Here is an 18157-nt window from a genome sequence, read left to right on the forward strand (position 1 = left end):
GAGTCTTGTCATAAGACTCGGGTGGTTACCGGTGAATTATTCTGCTTTTCATGCTGATATAGTCATTTGCATAGGTTCACAGAGCGAGCCCTCCTCACTGGGACCCCGAGGAAAAGTTACAGGAGGAACTTTGGGCTGGAGAGATGACTCAATGCTTAAAATGCCTGCTCTTGCAGGGGTCAGAGTTTGGTTCCTAGCCCCTCACCCACATGGCAGATCGCAACCGTCTGTGACACCAGCTCCAGGCACAGGACCTTCCTTCTGGCCTCCTGCACTCACAGGGTGTGCAAATTTATGCACAGCCATTTAAAAAACTAATTGGGCCAGGGGTGGTAGTACAACCTTCAATGCCAACAGGTAGGAGTCAGAGGTGGATGGATCTCTGTGAACTTGAGACTAGCCTGGCCTGCATACAAGCCAGCTGGGGCTATATAGTAGGGCCTTTTCACAAATAAATAAAAACTAATTAAAAAAATAAAAGAATCTTGGCGAAAGCTTGGCCCTTGTTAGAAGTTCTACTGAAGAAGAATTAGAGCATGATGGCTCTGACCTAATCAATGAACTCATCCATTGGTGGATGAATAATATGATGGCAAGCTGGACATGTAATCTCAGTACCTGGGAGGCTGAGGGAGGACTGTCATTAGTTCAAAGCTAACCTGGACTGCATAGGAATTTCAGGGCAGCCCAAGCTACAGAGTGAGACACTGTCTCAAAATAAACAAACTACAAAACAAATCACCCAGTGTCTTTCTTGGGAGGTAGAGAGGAGGACGTGGGACTTGGTTGGGAGTAGGTCACTGGGGACATGCCCCGGAGACACACACCTAGTCATTCGCTCTATACCTCCTGGCCACCATAATTCAGTGATCTCTTCCTCAGCCACATGTCCTTCGACCTTGATGGTCTGCCTCATTAGAGGCCCAGAAACAATGGGACTACCTGAAGCTGCGAGCCAAAACACATCGTCTTCCAGTAAGTTGTTTCCTTGGTTATTCTGTCACAGAGACAATAAGGCTAACACACCCTTCCAGAAGTACAAACTGGTTATAAGACATGAAGGTCTTTGCAGTGGCCATAGGTTTGACAGACCTGGTGGTTCTGAACCTTCCTCTTTGTGAGATTTATTTATGATTTACACAGTATTCTGCCTGCATGCGTGCCTGAACGCCAGAAGAGGGCGCCAGATCTCATTCCATATGGTTCTGAGCCACCATGTAGTTGCTGGGAATTGAACTCAGGCCTTTTGGAAGAACAGCAAGCGCCACCACCGCCCGGCTTGAAATAATTATATTTTCATTCGGCCCCAAATAATTCACAAGGCACATGTGGAATGTCTGGTTTATTTAGAGAGCTGTCAGAGCAGCAGGGAGCTCCAGGTGTGGGAAGGGACTCAGCTGAACGCCCAGAGGAACACCAAGGACAGGCTGCACACCAGTGGCCAGGCCCCCTGACGCCCGGCCCTGCTCATGGCCTCCGCGTAGAACCTCGCCACCTCCTCGTTGGGGTTGCCCTGGGCGGGGTCGAACCACATCTGGATGCAGCGGCCGCTCCCTCGGCTGTAGTTGCTGAGCCTGTAGGAGTGACTCCAGATCTCCTCACACAGAGCGGCAGGGGTGGGGAAGTAGAAGCTGAAGGGACGGCAGGAGGCGCCCGCGGGGCACTGGTTCTGCCCTAGGGAACCGACAGAGGACCTCAGCCACCGCGCCCGCCCGGCGCTGCTCCGGCCGCGCCCGCTGGGAGCCCCAGGCCCTCCCCCGGCGCACCCACGCCTCACCCGAGGCCCAGTCCCAGCCCTCATGCCAGTTGCTCTTGCAGCTGAAGGAGGAGCGGCAGTCCTCCCACCACTGCTGACAGTCCTCCCTGCACAGGGGGACGTCGAGGACGCGCTCTCTGCGCCAGCTCTGGTCCACCTGAGGCGGGGAGGAAGGCTTTGGACTCAGCAACGCCGCCGGGGCGGGCCGCAGCTGGAGGCGGAGGCGAGGGGGACACTCCTACCTGCTGGATCCAGGGCCCCAAGTTAGGGGAGCACTCGTAGAGGCAGGTGTCCTGGATGAAGTGACGCTTACAGGCAGGTGTCATCTTACCGCAGTGATCCCAGTTGAATCGGTACAGGTAGGAAACGTCCTTGTGCGCTTCCTGGCTCGTGTTGGTGGAGCAGCAGGCGCTCTTCCTCCAGGGACTGCACTGTGTGGCGAAGACAGGGCCAGGCGTCCGCCCAGCGCAGACAGGACGTTACGCACGTGGCCTTGCGCCGCGCAGCCCTTGATTGCCTAGCCTAGTTCAGGGGACGTCCTTGCTGCCCGGCCCTTGCTGGCTGCCGGAGCTCGGCAGGGACAGCCCTAACAAAATTCATATCTCGTGAGCCCTGGAGAGAAGGCTCGGTGGGTTAGGGCTCCGGCTGCCCTTGCAGAGGATCAGGGTTTGGTTTCCAGCACCCACACGGCAGCTCACAACTGTGTAATTCCTGTTCCAAGGAGCTAATGCCCTCTCCTAGCCTTGGAGAACACAGGCGATGGACGTGCATACATGCAAGCAGGCAAACACTCAGACACATAAAATAAAAAATAATTTAAAACATTTACTAATTCACACTTTTAATCCCAGGGAGGCAGAGGCGAGTGGATCGCTGAGTTCAAGGCCAGCCTGGTCTATACTGTGAATTCTAGGACAGCCAGAGCTATACAGAGAAACCCTGTCTCAAAAAAAAAAAAAAAAAAAAAAAAAAAATCATAAATTTACACATAATTTTTCTTTTTTGTTTTGTTTTGCTTGTTTGTTGTCCTTTTGAGACAGGGTTTCCTGAGAGCTGGGATTACAGGTATTCGCCACTGCACCCAGCTCTCATGTTGTTTCCTTTGGCATGTTTTTCTTACACACATGCAAGTGTGGAGGTCAGAAGACAGCCTCAGGGAATCTGTCCACCTCCTCTGAGGCAGGTCTCTCACTGGCCTGGAGATCACAAGCCCATTCTACCTCGGCCCTGTCGTCTGGTCTGTAACCCCAGGCTTCGTGTTTGTGAGGCAAGTACTGTCTCCCCAGTCCTTTCTTCCTGAGACAAAGCCTCACAGAGTCTAAGCTGCGTTCAGACTCTTACTGTAGCCAAAATGGCCTGGAACTCCTGGATCTCTTACTTCTGCCTCTCAAGTGGTGATATTACAGTTATGTGCCAAATAATAATAACTTATTATTATTTTAAGCCGGGTTTTCACTATGTAACCCTGGCTGGCCTGGAATTCACGATATGGGCCAGGTTGTCATTCACACAGATAGGCTTAACAACAACATGGCTGGCAACACACCCAGTTTTGAGGGTTTCTCTGTGGAGCCCTGGCTGTCCTGGACTCTCTTTGTAGACTGGGCTGGCCCCAAACTCACAAAAACCAGCCTGTCTCTGCCTCCCTGAGTGCTGGGGTTACAGGATGGGCCACCAGGCTCAGTTCACACCCAGGTTTTTAATTCAAGTCTTTGTGAGTCCTAACCCACCCTAAGCCAGGCATTTTTCTAGGAAATAAGGAATAAAATGATAAACACAGCATGCCAATTGTTTTGGAAACTAACTAAATAAAGGCGTGTGGACTTGCAGCACCACCAGATGGTCAGACAAACTTCACTGAGAGAATGACAAAAACCTGGAGAACAGTTCCGCTTACATAAACACGCAACACACACACACTTACTAGTGAAGGAAGAGTATACAAGGCCTCTCTATGTAGTCCTGAAACTTGCTATGTAGACCTGCTGGCCTCAAATTCAGAGATCTGCATGCCTCTACCCATCGGAGTGGTAGGCTAAAAGCCATGTGGCACCATACCTATTTTTGTTGTTTAAAAAAAAAAAAATCTAGAAGATAGATGACTCAGCAGTTAAGAGTCTACTGCCCAACACCCACGTCCTGGCTCAAAACTGCCTGCAACTCCAGTGCCAAAGGATCTGACACCTTCTTTCAGCCTCCACCGGCACTCCTATGTGTGCGGCATTCATTCACACAGACACACACACCTACACATAAATAAACTTATTATTTATGGCACAGGGTCTCATTATGTAGCTCTGTCTGACCTGGAATGTGCTCTGTAGACCAGGCTGCCCTCAGAGTCACAGAGATCTGCCTGCCTCTGCCTTCCAAATGACAAAAATAAAAATAACTGAAAAGAAAATAGAGCTTGAATAAGTATAAGTTAAGGCTGCTTAAAGGTCACCGCTGCTCAATCTGAAACTAGCAACTGTGTGTTCAGTGATTCAAAATACCAGCACCAGGTACGGAGGCACACAGCTTTAACTCAGTACTCAGTACAAAACAAAACAAAAAAACATCAGCAGTGTGGGTAGGGGAAGGACAGAGGTGGCACTCCTAGCTGAGGAGCTACTGGCAGCTGACAGCTTCTAGGGAAGAGAGAGTCACTCATCTTTGTTGGGTGTCTGGTAGGTTGGCCATTCTCTAATAGTTTATAAAAAAGAAAGGAAAAAGACAAATTAGAAGAACTCCAAGGAGGTCAGTTGTCCGATTGGGTCAGATATGATAAAAATACATTGTATGCATGTATGTCGTTCTCAAAGAATAAATCTTAAAATTTTATTTATTTGTTTGCTTATTTATTTAGGTTTTTTTTCTTTCTTCTGTAGAACAGGCTGGCCTTGAACTCAGAAATCCACCTGCCTCTGCCTCCTGAGTGCTGGGATTAAAGGCGTGTGCCTCCACTATTTGGCTAAAATATTATTACAATAAACAAACAGACCAGCAAATAGGACATGGAGAGATGGCTCAGAGGTTGAGAGCAAACTTGTTGCTCTTGCAGAAGACTTGAATCCAATTCCTAGCACACACATGGAGGCTCACAACCACCTTCCTCTCCAGTTATGAGAAGCCAACGTGTGCTTTTCGGCTCTGCACATACTTGATGCACAGACAGGTACAGGCAAAAGTACTCATAAAAATAAATCCATTTAAAAAAAAGCACCAAACAGACCTGTGATGGCTCTCAGGGATGGAGTCAAGATGATCATGTCTATATTGAAGTATGGGATACAAATTGCTTTCCTTTCATTTGTTTTAAGATTTTATTTATTTTTATCATATCAGTGCTCTATCTGAACGTGCACCTGTACACAGAGGGAAGTAGAGGGCATAGAAGGTCGTGAGCCACCCTGTGGGCGCTGGGGATTGAACTCAGGACCTCTGGAAGAGCAGCCAATGCTCTTAACCGCCGAGCCAGCCATCTCTCCAGCCCTACTTTTGTTTTTAAAAGTACTTTCGGGTGTGGTCCACCTTTAATCCCAGCACTCATGAGGCAGAGGTAGGCTAGCCAGAATCACATGGTAAAAACCCTGTAAAAACAAATAAAAGAACTCTCTTTCTCTCCTCTGTTTTCCCCATTTCTTGACAGGATTTCATGTGTTCCAGGTTGGCAATGGACTCAGGATGTAGCTGAAGGTAGCCTTGAGCTTCTGATCCTCCTGTCTCTGCCTCCCAGGGCTGAGATTACAGCTACGTGCCAACACACCCAGTTTTACGTGGTGCTGGAGATCCAACTTTGAGACCTGTGAATGCTGAGCAGGTCCTCTGTCGACTGATCTATACCCAGCCCGGCTTGTCTGCTTACATGTTTGCTAGCTTTATTTGTTTCACGTGTGTGACTGTTTTGCACCACCTGCATGCTTGTGCCTGAAGAGGGCATCGCACCCCAGAGACAGGAGTTACGGATGGTGGCTAGCCACCGTGCGGATGCTGGGGAGCAGACCTCAGTAGTTTGCGAGTGGGACCAGTGCTTCTAGCCACCGCGCCAACTCTGCAGCCCTCATCTTTTGCTGTTGCCGACACCGACTGCAAAGTCCCCAGGGTGAAGCTATCCTGTCTCAGACTCCCCAGTAGCCGACCTTCTGTTGTCTTACTTTACAGTTGTTACAACTCACTGATTTTATTAAATGTGTAGGGAGGTTTGTGATAATAAACAACTGTTGTGACACAGAGACTCAAAGCCCTCGAGCTGAGGCCCACAGTCCAGATGTTTGCCAGATGTCTGACTCCAAATGCTCGTCAGCCAGTCTCACAGACAGGGAGAGTCTTCTCAAGACTTCAAATGCTGGCAGACAAGAGCAACTGTGGGCTGTGGGCAGCCTCTTCCCACACCCTGCAGAGGCAGAGGAGTCCTTCTCAACCTGAACCTAAAACCATCACAATGGTCTACCTGTTCCAGCTCCCAGACTCTTCCACGAACCTACTTCCCTATTTGTTCACAGCCAAAGCCCAGCTACCAAGAAGGTGAGCTGCTGGTATTACACTGATATCTGGCAGCTGACATTTACCGTCAAAATCACCGATGTCAGAGAGACCCGAAGGTCTCCTCAGGAGGGTCTGCCCACCTCCACCACAGACTGGGACTTCTCTCTCCCGACCCGCCGCCAGCTCTCCGCCAGCCACATCACCCTTCACCCTACCTGGTCGTGTAGACTGTCCTCGGGGCCTGGCTTTTCTTTGTGGTGCTTGGCATCCATGCAGACATTGAGAAGATCAGTCCTGGCCGGAGTAGCCCTGGACTGGGCACATTCGGCCACCCACATCAGCAGGAGCAGCAGCTGCGCCGTCCTCAGGCGAGCCATGGCGGACCCTGAAGGGAGAACTATGGTAGGTGCAGCCTCCAAGCTTGAGCTCAGCTGCTGTGGGCGGAGCCTGCGCTCGTGGACCTGTGTCACCTCCTCCTGTCAGTCTACCCAGAATCTGGGAGAATCAGACGCCCGGGAGACAATCACTGGTCAGGTCAGAGCCTTTTTCCTTTGGTTGTTTTTTTTTGTTTGTTTGTTTTTGTTTTTGTTTTTTTGAGAAGGGTCTCTCTGTGTAGCCTTGATTGTCCTGGACTCACTTTGTAGACCAGGCTGGCCTCCAACCTGCCGAGATCCTCCTGACTCTGCTTCCCTGAGTGCTGGAATTACACTGGCTTGGTCAGATCCTTTTTAACATCAGACAAATTGCAGACAAAGCAATTCAAAAAGAAGAGATGGGCAATTTGCAAAAATAAAGTTTACTCATGCTCATATTCAAAATCCTTGAGAGCAAATGTTTCAGTGTGAAAAAATTTTGAAGATTTTATAAAAGGTGATACAAGATTCAAGTATAGGTTAAAAGTCTTGAAATTTAGAGAGGAAACCGAAAGTGTAAAATTAGGTGATGAGAAAGGAGGTAGGCAGAGGACAGAAGTCATGAAGGACGATATAAAGCTCATTTTTTTCTCATAATTTCAACTTCATGACCACCAGTGCAACAGGATCTAGACAGAACTAGCTCCTGGAAGCACTTGTCACACTGACCCACTCTGAAAAAAGGAGATTTAGTAATTATCTTTGTGTGCTTGAGTGTTTTGCTTGAATGTATGCCAGTATACCACCTGCATGCAGTGTCCCCAGAGGCCAGAGGAGGGCATCAGATCCCTTGGTACTAGGGTTAGAGATGATTGTAAGCCATCATGTGGGTGCTGGGACTCTAATGTGGGTCCTCTGGAAAAGTAGCCGGTATTGGGGCTAGAGAGATGGCTCAGTGGTTAAAAGCTCTGTCTGCTCTGCCAGAGGACCAGGGCTCAATTCCCACACGGCAACTCACAACTGTCTGTAACTCTGTCCAGGTCCAGAGGCTCCAACGCTCTCACACAGACATTCACACAGACATACACACAGGCAGAACACCAATGGACAGTTAAAAAAAAAAAAAGGTATTTAGTTTGGTGGCACATGCCTTTGATCCCAGTACCGGGGAGGCAAAGACAGGCAGATCTTTTTGAGTTACAGAACAGCCAGGTCTAACTCAGTGAGACCCTGTCTCAAAACAAAACAAACAAACAAAACCTTAAGAAGCTACAAAGAAATTGAAGATTTATGGAATTTTGTTTGTTTGTTTGTTTGTTTGTTTGTAGGTCCAGACTAGCCTTGAAATCCTGAGCTCAAGGCAAGCAGTGGCTTGAGCCAGCACTCAGGAGAAAGAGGCAGCCTGAGCTACAGAGAGTGCCAGGGCAGCCAGGACACACAGAGAAACCCTGTCTGGGGTGGGGCAGAGGAGGGGAACTGAAAAGATTCCCACTAACTTCCTAGAGTTGGAAGTATAAACACATGCAGCCACACCTAGGCTTTTTTCAAGACAGGGTTTCTCTGTGTAGCCCTGGCTGTCCTGGAACTCACTATGTAGACCAGCCCGGCTTCGAACTCACGGAGATCTGTCTGCCTCTGCTGCACTAAAGGTGTGCGCCACTGTCCAGCCTTTGCTTCCCTTCTTTTTCAGCCCTTTCCTATCTATCATTTGAGCATTTCAACAGCACAGGCATCCCAATGGGCCCCAACGGAGACCCAAAGGCGTTCACAGCCAGCTGGACAGCCCTGGGAGTCCCAGGCGCTCCCTCCCACAGAGCTGGTGCTCCCTTGGCCATCCTACTATCAATTAACTGAAGACACTAAATTTGGGAGAGTTTGTACCTGCCCGCTACCCAAATATTCCAGATTTATTTCCCACAAATTCTCCTCTCCACCTCAAGTCCAAGTCCATGTTTCATTCAAGAGTTGGTAAAGCAAATGTACTTCCTGTCAGGTCCAAAAGAAGCCCAGGCTATCTGTGGTGCTACCAAAGCTCACGCTAGCTGGCGTGTTCACTGGGCATCACCACCCGATCTCTCCTCAGTCCTGCTCACCCTGTCCCCCCTTTTAAGGGTCTCTGGCTTATGGACTTCCCTCCCACTTCTCCGTATAATCCTGGTACTTCAGCTATGGTCTCCTGTCTTCCTGTCTTGGTCCCCTCCCTCTTGCCCTCATCTCCCTCCTCTCACGGCCCAGTCCAGTCTGCTACCCATTTTTTCTCTTTCCTTCTTTTCTTTCTTTCCGATTTTTTTTTTTTTTTCAAGACAGGGTTTCTTTGTGTAGCCGAGGCTGGGCTATCCTGGACTCACTTTGTAGACCAGGCTGGTCTCAAACTCACAGAGATCTTCTGTCTGCCTCAGCCTCCTGAGACCCCCGCTGAATTTTTAATTTTCTTGCCTTAGCCTCCAGAGCAGACAGGATTACAGGCTAACACCACCAGAGCCATCCAGACGTCTGTTTATCCCAATGCCTAGGCACTCATTCTCTCAGTTAAATCACTCATTCCAGGACCCAGCCATGCCTCTGTTAATCTACTTACTCTAATCTCCAAACTCAGGCCCGGGAAAACAGTGCTTTTGGAGCACCAGGTGTGTCTTCAGCTCCCGCAGAGTAAGACAAGCCCTGCTACTGGGAGCACGGGTTAAAGCTCAGAAAGCCTGGCCCAACCCAGGGGCCCCTCTCCCCTTCCTGCTTGGCCATGCGGAAAACAGACACAGACCTCTTCAGGCCACTTCACCGGAGGATTAAACGTAGAAGATAAAAAAACAGTCTCCAAATAAGGGCCAATTTCATCTGCGTGGACCGACTGGGGCAAGCTCCCAGTCGCACAGCAGGGACTACCCACCCAAGACTGACCCCTTTCCACAGCCCCTCCCCCTGCGAGATGCTCCACATTGCTAAAATGTTCCAAGTCCCTGCCCCACCCACCCCACCCGCACTCGATCTTTACCAGTCTCTCTATGTCTCTCTTTCTCTCTCTCCCCCTCTGCCTCCCCCTCCCTCTCTCTCTTTCTTTGGTTTTTCAAGCCGGGGTTTCTCTGTGTAGCCTGGGCTGTCCTGGAACTCGCTCTGTAGACCAGGCTGCCCTGCGTCCCCAGTGCTGGGATTAAAGGTGCGTGCCTCCACCGAGGGGCTGTCGGTGATCTCTTTTAAAACTCTGTTTTAACACCCTTCCAACAGCGCCCTGTCTCCCCGTGAACCACAGTCTTGCAAGCTCACCGCCATTTCCCCGGTCACACTCTCAGGTCTTAGTCCACCCGTGACACAGCCCCACCGCTACCTCATGCTTACACTTTTGGGGGCCGAAGCCTAGGTTCTGGTTAAAGGACAGACACTACTACCTTACAGTTGAACCTTGGGCCGGCCATGCTCTGCTCTGGGCTTCAGGCTCCACCTCTGGGTTCCCTGGGCTTCAGGCAGTAGAAGGCCTTTCCAATTCAGTAAATTCTTTAACATATGCTGCGGGTACCTTAGGGTTTGTGGTCCCAGTTGGAAAGAGTCAGGCCGTACACACGGGAAAGGAGGCGGCAGCTCTCAGGCGGGCTCAGGCTTCAGCTCCGCTCTAGACTCCCTTTGCTTTCTCTATTCCAGAGACTGTGAGGTTTAGTGGCCTAGGAGACGGGGGCTGTGGATCGGGCAGTGGGAAGGCAGCCCAGGAGTGGAGACCTGGCGAAGGCCCCTCAGCTGGTGATTACTGCGTGTGTGCAGCACCAGCCAGGCCTCTGTGGGGATGGGAGGCTCCGTCATGGAGGGTGTTACAGCAAGGGCTTGTCTAGCAAGTGTGGGGCCCTGGGTTCAATCCCCAGCATTGCAAACAACAGAGACACAAACAGCTGGTCAGTGGGGGTGCATACCTTCCATCCCAGTACTCAGGAGGCAGAGACAGGAGGATTTCTGTGAGTCTGAGACCGGTCTACAGAGAAATCAGTACAGACAGGGCTACACAGAGAAACCCTGTCTCAAAAAACATTGATGATTGATTAATTGATTGATTGAAAGCCTATGGAAGGCCAAACACTCAGTCCCCCCAAACCAAACAAACAAACTTTGTGTCTTGAGCTGCTAAGGTTTTTCGAGATAATCACACCTACTTCCACCATCCTTGTCCTGTTACACAAATGAATAGAACGGAATCCAGAGAACCACAACAGAGCCAATGTCAGGACCATCATTAGAACACAGGCCTCTCACCTCCAGGCCCATGTCCCTAACCTCTACCAGCTACTAGCTCTCCCCATCTCACAGCTGTCACCCACTTCCAGCCACGAAATCACTGATGGTCTAAATCTTCGGACAGGAGGCAGCCTCAGTGGTTTGAAAGCTCAGACCCCCCATCCTTTCCTTCTCTATTCACTGACCTCCCGTTCCTATGATGGGTCTTTGTAGTTCTTTAAGGATCTGAGCTAATTTCTACACTTCCCACATCCTACTGCAGCCCAAACAGAACAACCCACATCCATTATCCATCCCCTACTCAAGCCCAGGATGGTGCTGCTGTTGAAAAAGGAAGTTGGGAGTGGATTTGAGCACCAGAAAATGTAAAGCTGTGTGTGTGCGCGCCCACGAGCGGGTGTCTTCAGAGGAAGGCTCCAAGTTGAACATGGGCGTGAGAGCTATCTCAATAGAAACTTAGGTCAGATAAGAGAGGTGAATGCCAGGAGAAAGAGAAAAGGGGGGAGGAGAAACTAGAGGAGAAGGAGGAAGAGAAGAGAAAAAGAAGGAAGGAGTGGAGGCAGTTTGGCTTCTAGGGGAAAATTAGCCAAAAGAGGAAGGCCTACAAAGAGGCCAGCTCAGAGGAGGTCTCTAACTCCCATCCTGCTGCCTTCTCCACAGCCTCAGCAGTGTATCTGAGTCCTGCGACACCCCAGGAGCTGTTCTCTCCTGAAGATCAAGAGGTTGAGGACCTCTATCGCCTTCAGGCCTCCTTCCTTTTTTATATATACTTCCAGATCAGCCTGCTGATTGGGGAAGGGTGGTCCTAGTATCTAGCCATGCCTAAAGCTGGAGGCCCTGGGTAACAGAACCTGTCTCTGCCTGGAGGCTGATAATTAACTGGCCTTTATGGCTCCTCTGTTGCAAAAGTGAGTTTTGTCCCCTGGGCGATGCTCCTAAACTCTACAGATTCTGAATAGGTAATCTTCGAAGTGAGGATCTGAGTTGAAGATTGAGCTGAAAGCCTAGAGGGAACCACTGCCCTGTCATAGGCCTCAGCGCATGGTGAAAAAAAAGTAAAAGAAAAAGAGGACGTGACTGCTCCTAGGTATGGCAGAGAAGATTTATTGTCGACGTGAGGAAGAGCCTAGGCAGAGGCATCTGGAAGGGTCCAAAGTGAACATGCCCTGAGCCAGGCCATGTGAGGAGATGGGGGAGGAGAGAGCCAGGAGACCAAAAGGGCCAAAGGGTAAAAAGACCTGGTTATAGAAGAAGATAGTGCAGGAGGAAGGGCAGCCCAGGCTCTGGCTGGAGAAATTTTAGGATGGGACAGGATGTGTCAGCCCGGAGGACCCTGTAACAAGTAGGGCCTGAGGAATGCTGAGAGAGCTGGGTGGACTGCACAGATAGGCACCTCCTCTAGCTGTTGGTCCCGACATGAGACCTAACACTGCCCTGAATGGTGGGTGTTGTACCCATCTGGGCCTGAGTGCTAGGATCACCTGACCACCAGGGAGGGGCAGAATCGGGCAGTCGCCTGGAACCAGTCCGGGCTGTATCTCCCTGAGCTAGCGGCTCATTATCAGCAAGAATGACATTAGCGTCTCTCCGGCCCAGCCTCCAAGTGAGTGCCTTGTGACCAGGCGGATAACAGGAAGCAGGCTGACACCTCCCACATCCAGCAGTGGGACTAAGGGCCTTGGCCACAGAGCAGGAGAAGGCCTCCAGATTGCAGGAGTGAAGCTTCCTGAGCTTTTCTGGTGTCAGCCCACACATGTGCCTTTCACACCGCCCATCCTCAGAGCTGTGGACACACTGCAAGCCTGGTGTCCTTTATTTGCAAGACAGAAGTCTGCCCAGCGTCCGGGGCAGCATCCTAAGAATACAGACTCCATGCTGTTTCTTTTCTTTCTTCCCTCCTTTCTTTTTCTTTCTTTCTTTTTTTTTCTTTCTTTCGTTTTTTTTGTTTGTTTGTTTGTTTTTGTTTTTTTTTTCTTTGAGACTCTTTTTCTTTGTATTGCCTTGGCTGTCTTGGAACTCACTCTGTAGGCCAGGCTGGCCTTGAACTCAGAGATGATCCGCCTGCCTCTGCTTTCCCAAATGCTGGGTTTAAAGGCGTGTGCCACCACCTGACTCCATGTTGTTTCTTTAGCACCCTCTCCTGCCTGAGTTTCTCCTAACTTCCAGCTTAGCCGGCTAGAATTCTGCCTGTACTTCTTTTTCTTTTTAAGAGCTTTTTAGCAGTTCTTTTTCTATTGTTTATTTTATTTTTTATTATTTATTATACATACAGTGTTCTGGCTGCACACCAGAAGAGTGCACCAGATCTCATTATAATGGTTGTAAGAGAACATGTGGTTGCTGGGAATTGAACTCAGGACTTTCGGAACAAGCAAGCCGCACCCTACTGTTCTAAGCCTTGTTGACTCTTCGGTATATGTGTCTCCACAAGGCCTTTGAAAGGAGTTCACTCCAGTCCCTTTCTGTCAGGGAAGCTGACACTGTCATTTGTGTTCCCCTACTGACAGGATAAACGCCTCGATTCCTCAACTCCCGGCACCTCCCATTCAAAACCCAAGCCTTGGGCATCTGCGATAAAATGGCACTGCCTCCCACCCTGCTTCAGGGGAGAGCGTGGAGACAGAATGACATCTCTTCAGGAACTAGAGTGGGAGGCTTCCAGACGGACGGTGCAGTGGCTTTAGTGGGCAGCTGTAGGTTGGGGTCTGTCTCCGTTACTTTTCTATTGCTGTGATAAAACATCATGACCAAGGCAACCTATAGAAGGAAGGTTTATTAGGGGCTGAGAGTTCCGGAGAGATAAGAAGTCATTACCGTCTTTGTGGGAAAGTGTGACAGCAGGCAGGCTTGGGACTGAAGGTAGCAGTGAGAGCTGAGAAGTCACAGCTCAAACTGCAAACAGGAAGCAGAGAGAGAAAGAGAAAGGAAACACTAAATGGTGTAATGAAAAACTCTTAAAGCCCCTCCCCAAGTGGCATACTTCCCTAGCAAGGCCACACCTCCTAAGCCTCTCCAAACAGCCAACGGGAGACCAAGTATTCAAAATGCCCAGACTATGGGAGACACTCATTCAAACCAGCACAGGGGCTGAGTGGCCGCAGGAGGACCTGCGGAGATGCAGGAAGAAAATTCAGGACTCCCAGAGTGCGCTGTGGGAGTACAGTTTATTTGTGGGTATAGAAAGGGAAATAATTTGACATAGGGCCTAAAAGGAGGTAGGGGATTTCAAACACCACTGAAAATTTTTGTGTTTTAGAAGATACCACAGGGGCTGGAGAGATGGCCCAGATGGCACTGGCTGCTCTTCCAGAGGTCCTGAGTTCAATTCCCAGCAACCACATGGTGGCTCACAACCATGTATAATGAGATCTGGTGCCCTCTTCTGGCATGCAGGTGTATATGCAGGCAGAACATTGTATACATAATAAATCTTTTTAAAAAAATCAGGGAACCACTGGAATGCATTAAGAGTCAACAAGAGAAGCAGAGCATAGTGGTACATGCCTGATGAATGAAAAGGAAAGGACTTAAAGACATGACTGGTCTTGGGTTTCTGCAACAGATGAATGAAAAAAATAAGTAAATAAAAAGGAAAGACATTACTGCTCCTAGGTATGGCAAAGGAGGTTTATTGTAGATAAAAGGGAGAGAGCATAAGCCAGGCAGTGATAACACATGCCTTTAATACAAGCGTTTGGGAGGCAGAAGCAAGTGGATCTCTGAGTTTGAGATCAGCCAGGGCTACACAGAGACAGAGAGAAACCTTATCTCAAAAAACTAAAAATAACTGTGTGTGTAGGCGGTGGGGGGGGGTAGAACATAGCCAGAGGCAGGGACATCTGAAAGAGTCCACAGTGGACTTGACCCTGAGTCACGTGATGGGGCGTGGGGGAGGAGCTAGACCAGGAGACCAGCAGGGGAACTGGGGGTTGGCGGTAGAGGAGAAGGTATATCCAGATCCACCTATACCCTGTAACAGGTAGGGACTGAGGGATGCTGACAGAACCTGGCTGCCAGGTCTGCTTTGACACATCAAATAGGCACCCCAACCATTTGTCCCAGGGTTGAGTATCATCCGTAAATAATAGCAGTTGGAAGGCAGAGGCAGTAGGATTCTCTGCAAGTTCAAGACCAGCCAGGGCTACACAACAAGACCTTGTCAGGGGGAAGGGGAATGACAGCAAGAGGGAGCCATGCTTGTAATTCTAATTACTGGAGTCACTGAAGCTGGAGGATTGTAAATTCTGCCTAGGCTACAAAGAGTTCGGAATGGATTCCAGGAGAAGACTGTCAGCGAGGGCAGATACACACAGTTTTGATAGTTGTAGCTTCTGGATGGTTATCAATATAGCCCCAATTATCAAAATATTTGCTTTTCCATAGGTTTGCCAACACAACACACCTGTAGCAGGAAACCTTGATTTTTCTATTTCTCTGACAGGAAGGAAAGAGCACCTCACCCCACCCATCTTTTTGACAAAGTCTTATGGATCCCAGCCTCACACACCGTGTTCGGTGTCTGTGGTGCTGGAAACAAACCAGGCCGCAGTGCACACCGGTCACACACTCATCACCTGAGCCATATCCCCAGCGTGCTCAGTGAGGATGCCGGGCCTTAGGGTTGCTCGGCAACCGCTCTGGCCCTGAGCCAGATCCCCAAGCACTCAGCATGGTTTTAAAACCACTTACTGTGGTTTTATTATTTACAATAACACTAGTCCTGAGCTGGGGGTGGTGCATGCTTGTGAACCCGGAACCCCCACAATCCAGAGCCCATGCTCCCCCTTCACGCCTTCAACGACTCAGCGCCAGCAGCCGATCGCTCTCATAATAAAGCTCCTGGTAGTCTCCTGGTGGTCTCTGAGGGTCTCGTGATCCTGGCATAACAAGAGGCAGAGGCAGGTGGATCTCTGCGAGTTCAAGACCAGCCTGGTCTACATAGTGAGTTCCAGGACAGCCAAGGCTACAGCAGAGAAACCCAATCTTGAAAAAACAAAAAAGACGTAGCTGTAGGCAAGCCTGAAGAACATTTTCTAAATTAGTGAGGGAGGGCCCAGCTCATTGGTGGAGCTGGTGGAAAGCAGGCGGAGCAAGCCATGACAGGCAAGACAGTAAACAGCACCCCTCCCCTCTACAGCCTCTGCATCAGCTTTTCTCCTGGCCTGTTTGAGTTTCTATCCTGACTTCAGTGATGAATGGAGATGTGGAAGTGTAAGCCAAATAAACCCGTTCCTACCCAAGGTTCATGGTCACGGTGTTTCATTGCAGCAACGATAACCCTACTAAGACACTGGGCTACAGGTGTCTCACATAGACAGACAGACAGACAGATAGATAGGCAAGCAGGCAGGCAGACCGACAGATAGACAGACAGATGCGTCTTTCTACATAAATCTAAGGAGGTGTAACCGGACATAGAGTTGCCCTGGCTGGCACAGCCCATTGACTTCAGTCCCTGCCGATGCCGCTCTGGAGCAGGTTCTTCTGCGACCTTGAAGTCTACTAAAAAGTAGAGGATTGTTACTTTGTAGACGTTCCCTTCCGCTGGGCTTCTCCTTCTCAGGTGAAAGCTGGCAGAGATACTTCTGAGTAACTTTGTGTACCTGTTGCAGTCTAGCGGGAACGTGGGGTCTGAGTTTGCTCTTGCCTGGTGAGGGTGACTTTGCTCTGTTCTTGGAATCTCGTTTGCCAGGTTTCCCCAGTACTGTCTCCTTGTTTGTAATAACTGTGGTGTTGTGAGAACTAGATAGGTCATCAGCAGCTCTCGCCTACAAGTCTCACTCTCTGATGGCTTTTGTTGTTCGTTATTGACTGTTTTTGTTTTGTTTGAGGTGCTCTCACTATGGAACTCTGCTGGCCTGGACTATACTATCTAGACCATGGTTGGCCTTGGACTCATAGAGAACTAACTGCCTCTTGAGTGCTGGGATTATAGGCGTGTAACACCACACCAGACCTGATGGACATTAAAAACGATTTTTTAAAACATGTATTTGTGGGCTGGAGCGATGGCTCAGAGGTTAAGAGCACTGGCTGTTCTTCCAAAGGTCAATTTTTCTTCCTGAGTTCAATTTCCAGAAACCACATGGTGGCTCACAAGCATCTTTAATGGCATCTGGTGTCCTCTTCTTGCCTGCAGACACACATGCAGGCAGAATGCTGTATACATAATAAATAAATCTTTAAAACAAACATGTATTTGTTTAGTGTGGTATGGGTGTGTTCAGGAAGTAAGTAGGTTTATGTGTGTGAGTGAGCATGTGCTGTGGCCAGAGGACAACCATCAGCTCCCTCCTTCCATCATGTGGCTTCTAGAGATCTAACTCAGGACATCAGGCTTAGCAGCAGCAAGTTGCCTTTTCTTGATGAATCATCTTGCTGGTCCCTGATCGCACCTGTGATGCCAGCATTCAGGGAGGCAGAGGCAGGCAGATCTCCGTAAGTTGAGGCCATCCTGGTCTACAAAGTGAGTCCAGGATAGCCAAGGCTACACAGAGAAACCCTGTCTCAAAAAAATAAAAATAAAAACCAAACACCCAAACATAACGAATATATATTAGTTTATTATGTGTAAACATGCTTGTGTATATGTACGGTTATACAATATAATGCAGCCTGGGGCACCATGGCAGGCCCATGCTGAAGTGAGCCTCTGAGAAATTACACCATGCAACAGATCTTTTATAGAGGAGTGAGGGCAGAGAAAGAAGGGGCAGAGAGGGAGAGAGAGGGGGCTCTGAGGACAGAAAGAGGGAGAGAGAACAAAGAGCTGGGGTGGCAAGCAGTCCTCTCTCTCTCTCTCACACACACACACACACACACACACACACACACACACACACACACCTGCTGCACCTGGCGGCAGCAGGTGATAACATAAGCACTTACTAGGTCCCTGAGGGCGGGCCAGCAGAATCATCTGCATGCTAACATCCCTCCCTTTTGTTTAATTCAAAACAAGGGGTGGGGAGGTGGGAATGAGGGGCTGTGTTCTTCAGCTGCTTCCTGTTGACTGAGGGTGACATCTTTTCGGACCCTGAGAAAACTGGAATGCTGGCCAAGTTCTGGCTGTTTCACTGCGGTCCAGGCTGTGGGACCAGTCTGGGGCTAGGAGAGCACAGGTCCAGGTGAAGCATTCTGCCAGGCTGGGCCAGAGCGCTTGGGGGTAACTGCTTTGGAGCTGGCCTGCATGAAGATTTTAAGGAAACATCTGGGCTTGTCAGGACGCCAGTGTGTATATAGACACACACATACACATACATATACATAATACATATAAATTTTATTGATTATGCGCAGAAGGTAAAGTCAAGGAGGTTAGAGAGAAAGTTTTTCTTGGGTGTACATTTGAAACTTGAGTCCCAGAACC

At 49.4% G+C, this 18157-nt stretch overlaps 1 protein-coding gene across 2 annotated transcripts; it reads right to left on the reverse strand.

Annotated features, from left to right (window-relative positions):
- Positions 1 to 1325: 1325 nt before the first annotated feature.
- LOC129688306 (folate receptor alpha) lies at positions 1326 to 10175 on the reverse strand. Of its 2 annotated transcripts, none has more exons than XM_055623053.1 (5): positions 10085 to 10175; positions 6439 to 6608; positions 1999 to 2187; positions 1778 to 1913; positions 1326 to 1674 (listed from the first exon to the last, which is right to left on the reverse strand). In XM_055623053.1, exons 2-5 carry the CDS (start codon positions 6598 to 6600, stop codon positions 1394 to 1396), a joined length of 768 nt encoding a protein of 255 aa, XP_055479028.1. In that variant the 5' UTR covers positions 6601 to 6608; positions 10085 to 10175; the 3' UTR covers positions 1326 to 1393. The 2 variants fall into 2 exon arrangements, with proteins under 2 accessions (XP_055479028.1, XP_055479029.1); XM_055623054.1 differs by lacking the exon at positions 10085 to 10175 and adding an exon at positions 9155 to 9192.
- Positions 10176 to 18157: the final 7982 nt, after the last annotated feature.

This window comes from Psammomys obesus, unplaced genomic scaffold, assembly GCF_907164565.1.
Source record: "Psammomys obesus unplaced genomic scaffold, mPsaObe1.curated_primary_1811, whole genome shotgun sequence".
NCBI lineage: Eukaryota > Metazoa > Chordata > Mammalia > Rodentia > Muridae > Psammomys > Psammomys obesus.